This window comes from Musca autumnalis, unplaced genomic scaffold (genome assembly GCF_047663935.1).
Source record: "Musca autumnalis isolate F117 unplaced genomic scaffold, ASM4766393v1 scaffold_2, whole genome shotgun sequence".
Lineage (NCBI taxonomy): Eukaryota > Metazoa > Arthropoda > Insecta > Diptera > Muscidae > Musca > Musca autumnalis.
The window spans coordinates 175,537,763-175,556,181 of NW_027411755.1; the positions used below are offsets into that span (position 1 = coordinate 175,537,763).

General features: G+C 38.2%; 1 protein-coding gene across 1 annotated transcript in view; it reads left to right on the forward strand.

The window, feature by feature from the left end:
* The window catches only part of LOC141394869 (uncharacterized), a 61,950-nt gene extending 50,623 nt beyond the window's left edge, over window positions 1-11,327 (forward strand). Inside the window, exons 3-4 of the mRNA XM_073969949.1 lie at window positions 6,261-11,089; window positions 11,157-11,327. Of these exons, the coding sequence (XP_073826050.1) occupies window positions 6,261-11,089; window positions 11,157-11,219 (4,892 nt within the window). The 3' untranslated portion in view covers window positions 11,220-11,327. The remainder of the gene's footprint in view (window positions 1-6,260; window positions 11,090-11,156) is intronic.
* The last annotated feature ends 7,092 nt before the right edge of the window (window positions 11,328-18,419 follow it).

Consider the following 18,419-nt stretch of genomic DNA (forward strand, 5'->3'; position numbering starts at 1 on the left):
CTTTCTTTCAGAAAGGGTCCACAGAAACACCCTTTCTTTCAAAAATGGTCTGCAGAAACACACTTTCTTTCAGAAAGGGTCTACAAAAGCACCCTTCCTTTCAGAAAGGTCTATAGAAGCAGCCTTTCTATAGAAGCATACATTTGTTTAAAAAGGGTCTATAGAAGCACCCTTCCTTTCTGTAGAAGCTCTATAGAAGCACCCTTCCTTTCTGTAGAAGCTCTATAGAAGCACCCTTCCTTTCTGTAGAAGCTCTATAGAAGCACCCTTTCTTTCAGAAAGAGTCTGAAGAGCCAATCTTTCTTTCAGAACGTGTCCACAAAAGGACCCTTTCTTTCATAAAGGGTCTACAGAAGCACACATTCTTTCAGAAAGGGTCTATAGAAGCAACCTTCCCTTCAGAAAGAAGCACCCTTTCACAAATGACATCAGGAAAAAGTACCTAATAGGTATATGGCGTGCACACATATAATTGGTTATCAAACGTAGTTTCAAACTTGGCCGGAGGATAGTCTGCTCGTGGTCCTCCAACAGCGTGCATTGGTTGACTGTCTTAAAGGCTTGTGATAAGTCGAGCACCACCAACACTGACCTATCGCACGGCTTGTTCTGGTTGAGTACTCGACTAATATGTGTGGAGATGGCGTACTGCACTGTTGTAGTACTGTCCTGCTTATGGAACCCATGCTAATGATAGGCAACTGAATAGCTACTTCTAACGCTGGGGAAAATTAAAGCCTCTGTATGATTCACCTTTGCTGGCGTCCTTGTCCGGCTTCAGTGACGGGACCACCCTGCCCATTTTCAAGACTTCGGGTACGATGTATGTGGCTATCATTAAGAACATTGATGAGATACTCATCCAGTGCTAATCTTGACCTTATAACCTTGAGTACAGCTATTTTTCGGTGTGATGTATAGGTAAACGAACTTTACCTCAGCAGTTCTACACCTGACTGCTACCCTCCATACATTCTATGCACAGAAATTATGTTATTATTTTTATTAATGTTGAAATAACGATGAAAATAGGGAAAGGAAATCTTTTTTTTTTTTTTGTGTCCAATAGTTTATATACGAAATTATCGGATGGTAGATAACACAGTTCTTGGATCTCTGGCTTGTTATAGAAATATCCGCATGTGTATTTCATTATCTTCCAATTTATGTCTACGGCCTTTACTTAATATAATATTCGTTAACTTATTTTTAGTGGTCAAAAGTTGCAATGACAGTCAAGAATGACGATTCATTTTGTAAATCGATAAGATTGGGAATTCGGAAAGAAGTACTATGGAAAAGTACACTGAAAAAATTAATTTGAAATCAAAATATTAATGAAATATGCCGTATAAAAGTTTTTGTGAATTTGTTGCGAATATAATTTTTATTTTTTCGATGCTTTATGGAATCGAATTATTGTGAAAATGAAAATCTGGTCCTTGGAGTAATATTTCTACAGCAAATTTCCTTCATAAATTTTCCTCAGTGAACTACCAACTACACAACTAAATGGTTATAGATAATTCGTCATGTTTCCAATAAATATAAATGATATATGTATGAATGTACATTCAAGATTAGATTTCCCCTGGGATTGTAGACAAATGTTATTCTATGATGACCATTGTATTAATGTTGTTATTAGTCGTTATCATTAATCCGGATAAGTGGACAAAGATTTTTTGGAGAATACACTTGGGTAACTTTTTTACAACATTTGAATATCCTTGAATATCAAAGTATAATACAGATAAAATCCAATCCCACGGCAGAGGGTTCTTTCGTACCGGATTTACCCGGAACAACACAAAATCATCGTTCCGGCCTGTGGCTGCCACCTCTGTGTTGGGAGCAGCATATCCCGGAATTCCTGCTCCGAATTCTTTTGGTCCGTGCCGTGATGGAGGAAAACCCAGGACCAATATCTGTGCTCAGTTTGTCACATCCGCATCTTCACCCACATCCAACCTTCGGTGAGATGCAATAGATGTCAGGAGTGGGTGCATCTAAGGGTTTGCTCTGGACTTGTCCACGTGAGGGACAACGACAGGGACTATGTTGCTGCATGCTGCGTGAACACAGTCCCCAGTGAGTCGTCGTCGGATTACGAAACTCCCTCGTCGTCTGACTACGAAACTCTTCCGCAGTCCCCTCGACAACAACCGCACAGGCAGCCTTTAACACCAGCCGTTGTTGTCCCAATCCCAGAGAATGCATCGTTTTTGCAATTTAATTGCAATGGACTCCGAGGTAAGATCGAGGAAATAGTAGATTTCATGAGTCGGAAGAACATCAAGGTCGCGGTGGTGCAAGAAACCAAGCTGAACGACAACCACAGCATAGAGCATTGTGATGGTTACAATGTGCTAAGGAAAGATCACACCAGAAGTGGAGGTGAGGGATTAGCTTTCGTGCAATAGTCTGTCCAATGCAGACCTATCTCGCTTGAGCCTGTCTCTAATAACCCATACATGGAATGTATGGGGGTAGCATTTAGGTGTGGAACTGCCGAGATAGAGTTGCTGAACGTATACATACCGCCGAGGAATAGCTGTATCTCAGATTATAGGCCTGACATTAGCCCGCTCTTGGAAGGTCATAATCCTGGGGGACTTTAATGCGCATCATGAGATGTGGCATTCGGCCCTCGGAAACGACCAGTGAGGTACAGTGCTAGCTGAGCAGATTGATAGCTCTACGTTTTGCACGGTCAATGGGGACGCGCCTACCAGAATTAGAGGAGAGTGTCACAATTCGCCAGACATAACCATCGAGTCACCTGGTGTGACAAGTGACGTTACCTGGCAACCCGTCATTTCCCTTGGATCAGACCATCTCCCCATAATTGTCTCCATTAGCAGACCACCCGACTTCATCACCTCTGAACGCCGCACATTCAATCATAAGAAAGCTGATTGGCCGAGTTTCAGAGAGTTCACCAATCACCGCTTCAGAGAATTGCCCAATCCTTCTGATGTTCGGGTAGCGGAAAGGACGTTCCGAGACATCATCACTGCTGCAGCCGCTCGCCATATCCCTGCTGGTCGAATACCCGAAGTAAGACCAAACTTTCCAGCAGAAGCGACGGGATTAGCAAATGAGCTTCGCCGAACCAACCCTAATGACCCCAGAGTCAGAGAGCTGACACTGGAAGTTAACAGGCTGGTGGGCGAGCATAAGCGGAACAAGTGGTTAAATTATCTGAAGAATTGCAACATTGGAGCCGGTATAGGTGAATTGTGGGCAACGGTTAAGTCACTCTCGAACCCTGGAAGAAAGGAAGATAGGACCTCAGTCACGTTTGGCGACGTTACGTTGACTGACCCGAAGAGGTGCGCAAGTAATTTTAATCGACAGTTTTTCGAGCACCCCGAGTGTGACAGGGCGAACATCGCATCAGATCTCTTCCTGCCGAGGATGAACCACCACAATTTACAATGGATGATGTTGCCAATGCCATCAGAAACGCTAAATCATCCAAAGCGTTTGGCCCTGATGGAATCTCCATGGTAATGCTGTAGCAGCTGGATGAGCCGGGATATGAGTATCTCACTAAAGTTCTCAACTTGTCGCTAGCCACCCTCCTTATTCCCGAAGTCTGGAAAATGGGCAGGGTGGTCCCACTACGGAAGCCAGGCAAGGATGCCAGCAAAAGTGAATCGTACAGGCCGATTTCGCTTTTGTCGCCCGTAGCAAAGACACTTGCGGCCTTACTCCTCCCCAGTATCAGAAATAGCTATCAAGTTGCCGATCATCAGCATGGATTCCGTAAGCAGCACAGCACCACAACAACGCTGCACGCCATCTCTACACATATTTGTCGATTACTCAACCAGAGATCGCCGTGTGATATAACAGTGATGGTGGCGTTTGATTTATCAAAAGCCTTTGATATTGTCAGGCACTCCACGCTGTTTGAGGAAATTGAGCAGACAACCCTCCGGCCAAGCTTGAAACGTTGGATAATCAATTATATATACGTGGAATTCAGGAAGAAGAAGTCCAAACCATGTAGAGTGAAATAGGGTGTTCCCCAAGGTGGGATGATATCTGTGTAACAGTTTAATCTCTACCTCTCCAGTATTCCGCGCCCTCCAGACGACATCGAGATCGTAACGTATGCGGATGATTGCACGATCTTGGCCTTAGGTACCTACCCTGATGACATCTGTGTAAGACTGAACTCCTATTTAACCGATCTTTCCACCTTTTTCGCCATTTTGAAGGCTCATATATCCCACGGAAATGACTGAAATTTAGAATTTAATCTTAGTTGGGGGTACAAAACTTTCCACCTGAAATTTGTCGTTATAGTTCCACGCTTTCCTGTAGCCCCCATACATGGGTACTCTCGATTTTCGGTATTTTGAAGGTTGTGGCCTCAATATACCATGGAAACGGCTTACATTTTAGTGTTTAATCTTCGTTGGACGTACGTCTATACGTCTTTCAGAAAGGATATGAAGGATCACTCTTTCTTTCAGAAAGGGTCTGAAGAAGCACTCTTTCTTTCAGAAAGGGTCTATAGAAGTACTCTTTCTTTCAGAAAGGGTCTGATGAAGCACTCTTTCTTTCAGAAAGGGTCTATAGAAGTACTCTTTCTTTCAGAAAGGGTCTGAAGAAGCACTCTTTCTTTCAGAAAGGGTCTATAGAAGCACTCTTTCTTTCAGAAAAGGTCTAAATAAGCACCCTTTCCTTCAGAAAGTGTCTAAAGAAACACCCTTTATATCAGAAAGGGTCTATAGAAGCACCCTTCCTTTCAGAAAGGGTCTATAGAAGCAGCCTTTCTTTCAGAAAGGTTAAACAGAAGCACTCTTTCTATCAGAAAGGGTCCATAGAACACTCTTTCTTTCAGAAATGATCTAAAGAAACACCCTTTCTTTCAGAAAGTGTCTAAAGAAACACCCTTTATTTCAGAAAGGGTCTATAGAAGCACTGTTTCTTTCAAAAAGGGTTTAAAGAAGCACCCTATTATTCAGAAAGGGTATACAGAAGCACTCTTTCTTTCAGAAAGGGTCTACAGAAGCACTCTTTCTTTCAGAAATGATCTAAAAAAGCACCCTCTTTTTCAGAAAGAGTCTGAAGAGCCAATCTTTCTTTCAGAAAGGGTCCACAGAAGCACCCTTTCTTTCAGAAAGGGTCTGGAGATGCACACTTTTTTCAGAAAGGGTCTATAGAAGCAGCATTCCTTTCAGAAAGAAGCTCCCTTTCACAAATGACATCAGGAAAAAGTACCTAATAGGTACCTGAAAGGTAAAGCTGAAACAGTTCCGGAGAAATCACCCTCACTTTGGGGAACTCCTTGTTTCACTTTACATGGCTTCGACTTTTTGTTTGTGAATTCCCCACGACTGGCGTCCACACAAAACTTTGGCCCAGAAAGTTGTTGGTGCAGGTCTACGTTTTGGCCTTTGTTGTGGGTATAAAAAAATTTCTGCAGAGAATTGTAGGTATAGGTCCAAATGTCGTCCGGTATGTTATCTTTTCTGAAACTGTGGGGAACTTTCTCCTCCAAGAGGTTGAGGAGTTTGTTTATATTGTAATTTATGTCGTATAGTTCCTCCCATAGCTACAGTCCGTCTCTTTGTCACAGCTTGAGCTGTTGGCGACTGTAGTGATGGATTCGCTGCCATTGTCCGTATTTGTAATAGTCAGAGAGACTGAGGTTGAAGACTGAGGGTGCCAATTCATCCACACCTACATCTGTTGAAGATTTATTTTCAGGTTCTTTGGAATTTTTTTTTTCAGTAAAAGTTGGTATTTCCATGTGATGTTGATTTTGGGAAGGGACTGAGGTCGCATAGTCTACTTACCACCTAGGCACCCAGGTATCAATGAGACGACTCCGTTCAAATACAGTTGGTACCCTACTGTAAACCTTGATGAAGAACCGATATGCACATTTATACATAGGATCATAATTTTCTTATTTCAAGACAATGCATTTGAAGTACATTGTCTTAAATGGAGAAAATTTTGACTTTAAGCCCTCGAATCGCCTCAAGATTGTTCCGCCTGGCGAGGGATTGGCTGAACATACTAAGAGAATGTAGCCATAATTTCGATAGTTTACTTACCTGACTCTGTAACTATGTTTTTCTGTATCACGGGGTTACACCCCCAATATCGGTAGCTTCTTCTCTTCTCTGTCAATGGCAGGAAATACCACATGTAGCTTAGACGTTTTGTAGCTCATTTCTACCTCACCTTATCCTACACATTTATCATTAATCCACATTCTCTTAATATCCTTTCAGAAAACAAACATCAACATGCTTCACATAAACGTAGAGCCGCACATGACGATTATGATAATCACCATGCCAAGAGGCCAAGATATGACAAAGATGATGGCGATGATGATGCGAATGAAAGAAAACGTCATTACACCAAATCTAAAGATTATCAAAAGAAAAATGATTTCAAAAAGCCGTTAACCGGAAATATTGGCCAACGTCATGAATTTCAAGCCAAATCATCTAATATACCATCACCGTATGCCCATTTGCCACCATCACCACCCCGACTAAAGAGGCCAATGAAAGAAATTATAGAGGAGGAAGCGGAGGAGGTAGAGGTGACATCAGAACCCACAACAATTAAAACGGAAGTGTATCAGTCTAAGGACTCAAATGAAAGCCAACAAACACCAACCACTGTAGCAGATGCATCAAGCTATGTCGGTAATATTGAAGAGCTGCAAATCTCTAAGGAATTGAAAAAAATGAAATCAAAACAACGAGGCCGTAACGAAAATTTTTCGTCACAAAATAAAAGCTCAAATGTCCGAAGGATCCCTGATGAAGCAGAAGATGGAAATTGCGACATCCTTGTGCCGATGACAAATACTAAGAATATACCAAAGAACTTTACTGAAACTCCTTTAACATCTAAGGAAATGAAGTCTATGTCGCATAATCTCATTGACAGTAATATATCGAAATCTCAAAACGGTAAAGATGTCACGGAAGGGAGTTCAAATGAAAATACTGGCAATTCTTTACCAACGAAGAAGTTTCAGTCATCCTTTACAGAAGCGGCTATACGTAAAGAAACCAAAACTAACGATGATTTACATACCGCTGAGAGGTTCAACAAAAATACTGGGAATTTGTCTAAGCTGACTTCGGCTCATCGGAGCGACAATAGCCCAACAAAAATGTTTCCTTCAGCAGATTCACATAATAAAAAACTCAGCAATAGAAATATTAAACAGGATTTTAAAAGTACTGGAAATTCCACCCCAAAACTCACACCTAGAAATCTTAAAGAAGATTATAAAAATACTGGGACTTCAACAATAGAACGCAGCAGTCTAAATTTACAAGAAAACTCAAGCAAAACTTCGCCTTCGCAACATGTTGTGTATGTGGCAGAAAATGTGGATAATAATTTCCATACAAATAAAGAGTTTAGCAAAAATACTGGGAATCATAACAAAATCATTGCTGAGAATAATTTTACTTCAAACTCATCAAGCAAAGAAACTCTCAGCAAAAATCTTTATTCATCGGATAATAGTGACAATAATTTCAATAAAAATACTGGGAAATTTGAAGAAAAAATTCATAATAATATTCCGGCATCTCCATACAAGCAATCCCAAAATTACAACCAGAACAATTTCCCCCCAAGAAGTGATGCTACAAATTATGATAAGAGATTTGATCAAAATACTGGGCAAATTAACAATGAATCGATTGCCAAAGAAGCTGCTCCTACACATTTGGAAAATAATCAAGATGAAAATCGTGAAAACATGTGCAATAAAAGTCGCGCCCCAATAGCCTATAATAATGCTACAACCTGCGGAAATACTAGTAATTTTCCTCCTCCTCTTCCTAGAAACTTTAATGAACCTCCACCACCTTTACCATCTTCAACAAAATATGACCATGAAGGAAACACTGAAAATATGGACTTCAATAAAAATACTGGTAATTTGCCTCCTCTTCCCAACACCTTTAATGCACCTCCACCACCTTTACCATCTTCAACAAAACATACCCATGAGGAAAACAATAAAAATACTGGGAATTTTTCGTCATCTACATCAACAGATTCTAGTAAAAATCAACCCCCTTGGGACAGCAAATACCAAATGCCGTCTAATCCATCTCAAACGGGTCACGAAAGAGGAAATTCTGCTAATTTTATGGCGAACACAAACCGATTTGATAGACCACCTCCTCCATATGGCAATACAAATCACCCAAATTCAACTTCATTCGCTGGAAATCGTCCACAATTTCCTCCAAACTTTCATCAGCCTCCACCTTCAATACTGCAGGTCAAAGATGCCGCTACAACGGGACGAAATTTTGGAAATGTTGAAATAAACAAAAATACTGGGAATTTTTCACAACACCATACCGGTTTTTTGAATCGAAATCCACCACACGGAAACAATGGATACAATGCGACATTGGAATTTCCCAGAAATGCTCATTATTCAAATGATAATAAAAATACTGGGAATTTTTCATCAAATCTTCCATGGAAAAATAGTGGCAAATGGCCCCAATACAACAACAACAATTATCCGCCACCACCAAACATTGGAAATTTGCGGCAAAACACTCCGTTCCCGAACTTCCAAAGATATGGTGGAAATAATACAGGGAATTTTTTAAATCCGCGAACAAGGTATAATACTGGTAATTTTCCACCACTCAATAACAATTATAATTACCCTCCCCAGCCAAGTGGTGCGGGCAATAATCGAGAAAACATGTATTCCCCAGCACAGAGGTATAATGAAAATAATACTGGGAATTTTGGAAGATATCAAAATCCAAGAAATTTTTCACATGTTCCAGCTCCATATGAAAATAGAAGTCAAATTGCAGCTCCTCCACAATATCGAAAAGAATTTTTGAACGATTTTATTAAAAATAATGGGAATAATCAGGAAAATACTGGTAATAATAATACAAATAATGGGAATTTTTCGCAAAACGACACATATGAAAATGGGGCAACTGCACCTAGACAAAGTGAAAATCAAAAACCTAATGAGTTGTCCAAAAATACCGGGAATTTTAATATCCCTAAACATACTGGGAATTTATTCCAAACCAATAGTAATGAAAATAAGGGACAAACTATGAACTGTTTGCCTTCTCATAATGAAGCCGCTAACAAATTCGTGGATGTACACAAAAATACTGGGAATTTCAATAACACGAATTGGAGGAGGCCACCATGGCAGGAAAATGAACAAAATCAAACTGAATATCATAGCAGAGAGTACAAAAATAACTCTCGAGGCGGAAATGAAGGAATCATTGAGTTTTCCAAAAATACTGGGAATTTTAATAACAATAAAAATACGGGAAATTTGTCACAAAGCAATAGAAACGATGATGAGGGACATATTACGAAACTTTTGGTACCTAAAAATGATAACACAAAGGAATTTTTGAAAAATACTGGGAATTTAAATAAAAAAATTATACCATCCTCGGAAGAAAATCATCATACTGGGAATTTTAATAATGAAAATATCCCATCATCAGAAGAAAATCACAAATATAGAGCCAATAATAACGAGTTCCAAAAGCCACCTACAGGTTATGAACTCAAAAATAGTGGGAATAATAAAGAAGCTCCATTTAATCAGACCTCCTCCTGCACAAATAACGAAAATCTCAGAGATGGAAATACAAATCGGCAGCCCATCGACAATAACAAGACTACCGATGGAACTCCCCACGATTCTAGGGGAGAGGTGGGTAGTCTCCCATCCAATGAAAATAACGGTTATACCAAAAACATACAATTTGGCATGAGAAGGAGGACAAATATTCGCATGGTGGATCACAAAATGGATCGCCACTTTGGGGTGAAAAGTAATTTCTCAAAAAGAGGGGAAATGCATTCCTTAGCAAGGAGGGAATCTTCTTATCCATCATCACAACAATTCCCCCAAGTAAAGCCAACAGATAATAGTTTCCAAATTAATCCTTCCCTTGGAGGAGGAGGGGCTGGTGTTGCTGGCGGCAATGAACGATTTTATGAAGACATAAATCCAGCTCCACCAGTTGAGGCAACAAATCATCCTCCTCCTCAAACTAAACAATATCACCAAAATGGTCCCAGCAATAACCAGCAACGTTACCCTCCTCATCCTAATATGGCTAATCAAATGAGGAAACCATTTGGCAATTACAATCAAAGACCCCCATTTAGAGGCCAACCATTTGGAGGGAATCCGCGGCAAGGTTTCAATCAAAGAGCCTTCCCCAACAAATCGGCACAGCTAAGGGGGCGACCAAACTTCACTAGAGGCAGGCCCATGGGTAGGAAGTCACTGCTAACATCAACACTAAAACGCAACTTCCAAAAGCGAACTTCAAAAACCTTGCTTAGGCCACAAAATAAATTTGCCAAAAAGTTGCTAAAGAAAACCACCACATCAGAACAAAAGAAAGCTAAGAAACTCAAAACAAAGACCAAAGAAAAGGCCGACAAACAACCCGCAGAAGATGATCACATTGATATAAATAAACAAGTATTTGGTGACTTTAAACCCATTCAGGTAGCTCAAAAGAAACCCGCCAAAGGTCATCTAAAACCTCAACCCGAAGAATATTGGAAACAATGGTGGTCACTTTATGGTTATGTTGAGCGTGTCATTACTCCCGTAGGACGCACCGACCCTGCTGTGGCAGATATTCTTGATTTTAAACTAACACCCCAAGACAAAGAATTTCGCAAACGTAAACGTGTACTGCTAACTGTGGGCACAACAAAAATCCTAAATCACATACGTCTCACAGAAACCGATTATGCTCTGCGTGACATCTTTAATGTCCTCAAGTATAAACATCAACTGGAAGATCCAAAATTTCAACAACATCTTAACGCCAAAGAAATGCAACGTGTTGAAATGGCACTAAAGAATGCCAAGAAAAAGACCCGTCGTGCATTCTATTATCAGGCGATGATTTGTCGTTGGCATTTCTCCACGCAAATTGTTCAACGCGCCGAGGCGGGAGAGCAGCTTAAAGTTGGTCATGCCAGAAAATTGTTAGCAAATAAATTGTTCCTATATTTCGTTTGGGAATCCATTCAGGAATTGAAGGTAAGTTCAGGGGATCTTTTGGAAACTGTGAAAATTCGTACGAAATCTTCTTTTTTCCCATTTTCAGAAACTAATTTTAGAAGATTGGCCGGGATTTGAAGAATACTATGCAACTTTACAAAATAATTAAGTTAAGAAGTGGATATATACTAATAGTATATTATATACTTTGTGTTACAGTGCCATACATGTAAATATGCATGAATAAATAAAATATACTTACATACATACAAATGTATATAATTTGTGATTTTTAATAATTTTTAATGCTGATCGGATTTATGGGCGAGTTACGTTACCTATACATCACAACATTCTTGCTAAAGTCTTAACTGGTGAAGGACGAGACTTCATTGCGAAAGATTTCAAAGCTTTCTGAAAGATTCTGTCACATGTCTGTCACCTAAGTAAGGTTAGGTTAACTTAAAGGACGCGTAACTGTCGTAATTGACATTTACAGCACACGGAGAGGTTATGGTTCATGTGTTAGTTTTCCGGGAATTCCTATGCGGCGTTTAATGAATGCCATCATGAATATAGTACTATCTTCCCGTGATCCAAGAAGGAACACTCGTTGGATACTCTCCAGTCGCTAATGATCGATTCATCCTTGTTTATAAGGGTGAGATCAAGGACTTCCTCCCAGTTACTATTCTGTGATGATGTAGCTTCATTTGCCCTATTCTGAGATTATATTTTAGTATAAAGTCGAGGACTCACCTCTTGCATTGGCATTACATCCCATAACGATAAGGCTTATACTCCCCATTGGAGTTAGCAACATTTCCACATGTCGATCGTGTGGGTCAGGGTACTCGTAGGTCATGTAGATAGGTGTGTAGATAGTGACTCGAAGAGTGAACACCATCCCTATATACATCTCCACCACTAAAAGAAGTGAGAATTAATAATTCAAGATTCTTTTTGCCAACTATACATTGGAATCGGCGTAGGTGGTGTAGTTCCCAACGCTCAGTCCAGCAACCCTATTCTTGTGTAGAATGTAGGGTCCTGGACAAGGACGATGTCCACTTGGGATTTCGTGTGGGTTAGCAGGAGCTCGGCAGCGGTAGTGATACAGATTAATCTTCCTACTGTTATGGTGCGAAGCGAAATCTGATCCATCCCAAACCAAAGCACAATTTTCCCCGACGTTTCCGTAGATAATCCTTTTGAGTAACCAGACAGACCTATTGTAAATTCAAATGATTTGCCACTTGTTCCGCTTATGCTCATCGACCAACCTTTTAACTTCCAGTCTCAGCTCCTTGACTCTGGGTCTAATGGGAAATTTTGTCTCAATAATGTGTATTTAATTGCAACTAAAAAGTAACGGAATCTCACTTTAATCCGCCCAATGGTTTGTATATTGTTATACTTGGTTTACATTTACGAAATCCACTCGATTTCAACTGTCAACTCCTTTGCGTATACGTCAAATGAAAACACATCTGAAATCCATTGGATTTCATTTGAAGTTTAACCAATGGAATCGAGTGGATTTCGTAAATGTAAACTTAAACGCATTTTACATTTAGCATGTTTTATAAAACATGCATCATTTAAGTTGGCAATTCCAAACAATATCTGTCAAATAAATGACGCAAACTTCCAAAACACCTGTTTTAAGTGTTAAATGCGTTTTACCAAGGCAAATTTATAGAAGGTATGTGCATGAATTACAACAACTAAAAAATTTACAAAAACAACATTGTTGTTATTGAAAATTAATTGTCAAAGAAAATATTGAATATTAGAGTCGTTCCAAAATTTTTTTCAGGAAACACAAATACATTTTGAAAATCCTCTAAAATAGAACAAATTTAAATCAAAATGTAAATATAACGCATTCAGAACTCTCGTAGGTAATTTTTATTACACGTTTATAGCCCGTTTCCACGGTACGTCGTTCGTTCTCTATTCGTTGTTCGACCCATAACTACGAATAAATTACTTAATTCCCCACACAAAATTCTATTAACGAACGACGATTTTTCTACGTTGTTCGATTAGAAATACTCTCTGAACTACGAATATGTATGTCCCATCCCTAACAAATGAGAGAATTTATCGAAAAAATTAATTATGACATGTCTAAATTCAAAATAGAAAAATTTGTTAAAAACACAGAAATTGTTAGAAAAAAGGAAAAAGATGAATGAAAATTAATGTACTAAACTTTTTATATGGATGCAGAAGGAAGATGGTTGTGTTTCCTTCTTAATTCCACACACATTTCTTGTCCATTAGTTCAAAATCGCGTAAAAAATCAGAAACAAAAAGGAAACAAATAACTAAAAGTCTGTATACACAAATATTGTTTTGACATGTCTCTCTCTCTCTCTCTCTCTTTAATTTTGAAAATAGAAACATATACAAATATATTGAAAATACAAAATTATTCAGAATTTATGGAAAAAATAAATGAAATGTGTGTAGTTAAATATAGAAGATACATTTGAAGGAAAGTCTATTGCTTTTCCTATTCATTTAATGTATATTTTATGTGTTTTCGGTTCAAATTTTCGTGAAAACAAGGCAACAAAAATGAAGGAAATTTTGCTTATGTTTCTGTTAATTACGAATGGTGTCGTGGAAACGGGTTAATTCGTGTACGTCGTTCGACAGGCGAACAACGTAATTGAAACGCTCGTGTGAACATGACATTATTACGATGAAAATAAGTATTTTATAGCTTTGTTCCTTTACTTTTTTAATGGTAAGGGTGGTAAAAGAGAAAAGTGTCAAAATTGCTCTCTCATGAACATTTTTACCAGAAAAGTAAAGGAACGGAAAAATGGTATATCTGGCAGCAATGTCAAAAAGAAACATAAAAAATCAATTTTCGTCTTTATTTCACAGTTTTTAATTTAGTGTTGTCAGTGTTCGACTTTTTCATCGGTTTTTCGTCCATTTTGTGAAATAATCGTCAAACAAAAGTCGAAAAATCAGTTCTGCCATTTTCTACCTGCAGAAATTTTGCTGGTAGCCTGTGGTAGAAGAGAAAGCCATTTTCGCTCTCTCGCCCCTCTCACTTTCTTAAAAATTGCTTCCAGTTTTGCCACTTTTCGGGGTTAAGGAACGCTTTGCAAGTTAAAAATGGTAACAAATGGGAAAAATGGTAACCGCAGGTAAGTAAAGGAACAAAGCTAATGTTAGCAAATTTCGAAGTTTCAAATTTCATGAGTAGACCCTATTACATTTTGAAAATTAAATTTACAAAAAAAGTAAGAATACAGCTGGTTGTCACTTCTACATTTAATAAATATGCCTTGCATTTTACTATTACCATGGTGGAATAATAAGGTGTAACGCCAAAAACAGCTGATCTTCATACCAGTTGTCAAAATGCGGTATTGTGAATAAAATCACATACCAAATGTAAACAAGCAATTCACAGTAATGCTACGTTTATATTTACGAAATCCACTCGATTTCAACTGTCAAATTCATTGCTTAAACGTGAAATGAAATCCAATTGATTTCAGATGAGTTTTCATTTGAAATATACGCAAAGGAATTGACAGTTGAAATCGAGTGGATTTCGTAAATGTAAACAAAGCATAATGCATTATTGTGAGCAAGATTTGATGTAATACCTTCTTATGCTTATCCATAGGTTAAACGTCAAATGAAATCCAATGGATTTCAGCATGGTTCAATTATTAGAAGGTTAGGCAGGTTCATGAAATTATAACAAAACAACTCTGATGTCGGTTTGCTTATAACTTCAAATGACTAATATCAAAGCAACAGGTTTTGTTTATTTGAAATATTGTCAAATATTTAAATTGAAATATTTTATATATGTATGCCCACGTTTTGGTATAGCCCCATATAACGCGAATTGTCGCTTTCAGGAATTTTGAATGTATTAGCCCAATTTGCCCTTGTAATTTAAGATTTTGTATCTGCAGAGGTTAAAACACATATCCACCAAAATTTTTTATAAAGTCCACGTTATGGTATAGCCCCCAAATTTTAGTTCAGAAAACTAGAGGATATAAAACCGGCCCAGTGGACAGACACTAAGCTCACCGTGGTGCCAATTTCCGAGCTACCTTTACTATCTGTTAAGGTTAATGAGCTAACATGTTTACTCATAAGAACGTTAAAAACTTGAGTTGGGCTAATAATCCATCGCTCCAAAAGATCGTATTATGCCGGCACATACGGTCCGAACAGACCAAAGATACATTTTTTGAGCGCTTAGGAGAAACGCATAATTGTTGTCCTACCCATGACATTACATTTATTTTATGCTATTTTAATGCCAAAATTGGAAAGGAGAATAACTTTGGTCCAACAATCCGACAATTCAGCCTTCCCAGTGAAACTTCTGCCAAAAGATAATAGACTTCGCAGCGATAAAAACATTGCAGTTAGCAGTACCAGATTTAAGCATCTCGACATTCATCGTTACGAGGAGCTAACATGGACTCCGATCACCATATTGCTACGAACGGACACAACACGGAAGTTAAACATCGGTAAGCTGCAGTCACAACACATAGCCACAGCATATTCCACTTATCTGGCCCCATTGTTTAATGCAAGTACACGTCGAAAATGTTGAAGTCATTTCTGTTTTCAAAATTGTACATCTTCTATACATATGTATTTGTTTTTGTATGTATCCAATTTGATTTTGAATAAATTTATTTTGCCGTTTGTCAACTTTGTCAAAACTCTTTTGACACAATAGGAGGACCTCAGGAAAAAATTGTAATCAGATGTTTGCTGTGCCCTACCTTTTAATGATTGTACCATGGGATTTCAGATGAGATTTCATTTGACGTTTGAGTTATGAAATTGACAGTTGAAATCGAGTGGATTTCGTAAATGTAAACTTAGCATTATTCCACCATGACTATTACTTACGAATGTAATAGTACGTTTATATATAACCGGATTTAATAAACCCACTGGGTTTCAAATATCAATTCCTTTGCGTATACGTCAAATAAATCCTCATTAAGAAGGTTAACCCTGTAAAAGTCTGTAATATAAACATGGCCTAACTGGGGTTTAAATTAAAGGCATCTGCACATACGGCGCGTTGAGCGTCGCGTTACAGCAACCACATGAAAACTTCAACAACAAACTTGGCATCACTTACACTTTTTTCATGTGGTTGTTGTTTTTAATGCGTGACGCGAGGCAAAACGCACCGTATGTGCCGGGGCCATAATTTAGTTAAATTTCCGTTAATTTAAAATTTTGAACTATGAAAATCTATTTGCGCCACCAAACGTACATTTACTAAATCCCGGTCCACACTAGCGTGAATTTCCTTAAAGTTTCATGAAATTAGGCGTTTCTGGATCGAGATCCATAGTAAGGTAAAATCATGAAGTTGCTGTAGTGGGGAATTCGACCTAAGAACGTCTAATTTCATGCAATTTTTTATTGAGCTAGTGTGGTCCGGGACTAAGGTAGATGAATTAGCAATTTGTTACAACAATGTAAAAAGTTTTACAAAAATAAATCATTTCGTAAATTTTCCTAGCACAACTTCATTCCGAATGTCCCTGTACACACTAGAGTGATTTCATTGAAAAAATTGCATGAAATTATGCGTCTCTAGTGGGGAATTCGATTTAAGAACGACTAATTTCATGAAATTGTTTAATGAAATTCACGCTAGTGTGGACCGGGACAAATTATTACTCAAAGATTTCAACAAATATTTACATACTCTTATGTTACACGCCATGGTATAAGTAAACAGGTAGATTTATAGCTCATTTAGACTAGCCATAAATCCTCAACTGGATTTAATAAATCCAGTACAAATCTCATTGCATTTAGATATACATTTTGGAGGATTTAAATGGCAGTCAGCTGATTTTTGTTCATAGCACAATTACCAAGGTAGATGCATCAGCCCATATGAACGAATGTGAAACGTCAAAAGAATTTTTGTAAATTGAATTCGTCTCAAAAAACATACGTCAAACACATGGTACAATCATTACAAGGTAGGACACAGCAAACATATGATTACAATTTTTCCTGAGGTCCTCCTATTGTGTCAAAACTGTTTTGACAAATGACAAAATTGATTGAAAATAAAATAATAAAATCAAACTATGTATGTATAAATAAAAACAAAAGACAATAATACATTATTCGAAAACAAATTATCGAGGAATGCTTTTAAGCAATTGTTCAATTCAGTGGAATATGCTGTGGCTATCTGTGGTGATTGCAATTTACCACATCTTTATTAATGGTGCCCTTATGAAAGTGAAGACACTTTAATCTGGTCTGCTGTTACCGTGTATTTTGTAGATGCGAAGTCTATCTTCCTCATCATTAGTCAGATGTCATATGCAGGATAACGATCAATGTATCGCTGGTCTGTTCTTCAATGTATTCGGTGGGATCTTTCAAACTTCAAATAAAATTGATTTTGAAAAACAGCATCTATCCAATTGCAGCAAGTCTTTATTCGGGGTGAAGCTGGTTACCAGATGTTTCACCCTCCGACCAGCTACAAACGACGGAACTCATGCTTTGTGTCATTGCACATAATACAGTGCGTCTCTTTGGGTGTTTTTGTAACGCCTTTCCTTATCCATTTTATTTCCAGTATGCAGTAATATTGGCATCGTTCTTTATAAACAGTATCTGCCAGTATCTAAAGTCCACCTTCTCTATGAAGAGTCCAGAAATTCTGGTACAGATTCGCAAATCTTGGTCCCTAAAACGTTTCCGGGAGTAATAAACATTTGATGTCGTTTGTTTTTTCATAGTATGATGTTTTTATAGGTGTGGGTTAGTAGCCCAACGGCCAACCCAAGTGTTTATAGATGTTATGAATGAGATTGCGGCGTAAGGGGGTATCAGGTTCCACTTGAGATAGAAGAGGCAGCATAGGCAGCATGATATGTCATGGGCATTATCATGTTAAAACCCGTCAGAACCGTTGCTTTTTTTCTTCTGCTCTACGTCACCCTCTCCATAAAGAAGTAAACTAACGTTAAATTCGTCCGGGCCGAACTTTTAATAAGCTCCCCCATGACGTTGTTCACTACAACACATTTGACCAACATTTTATCAGTCACTTCAATCCGTTCGGACACTAGATTGATCTCTACAGGCAGACGGACGGACATGGCTATATATGTTTGTCTTATATGCTGTTTATATTAGAGCTTTTTGCAGGGTTAACCATGGTTCAATTATTAGAAGGTTGGGCAGGTTCATGAAATTATAAAAAAGCAACTCTGATGCCGGTTTGCTTATAACTTCAAATGACTAATAACAAATGCAACAGGTTTTGTTTATTTGAAATATTGTCAAATATTTAAATTGAAATATTTTA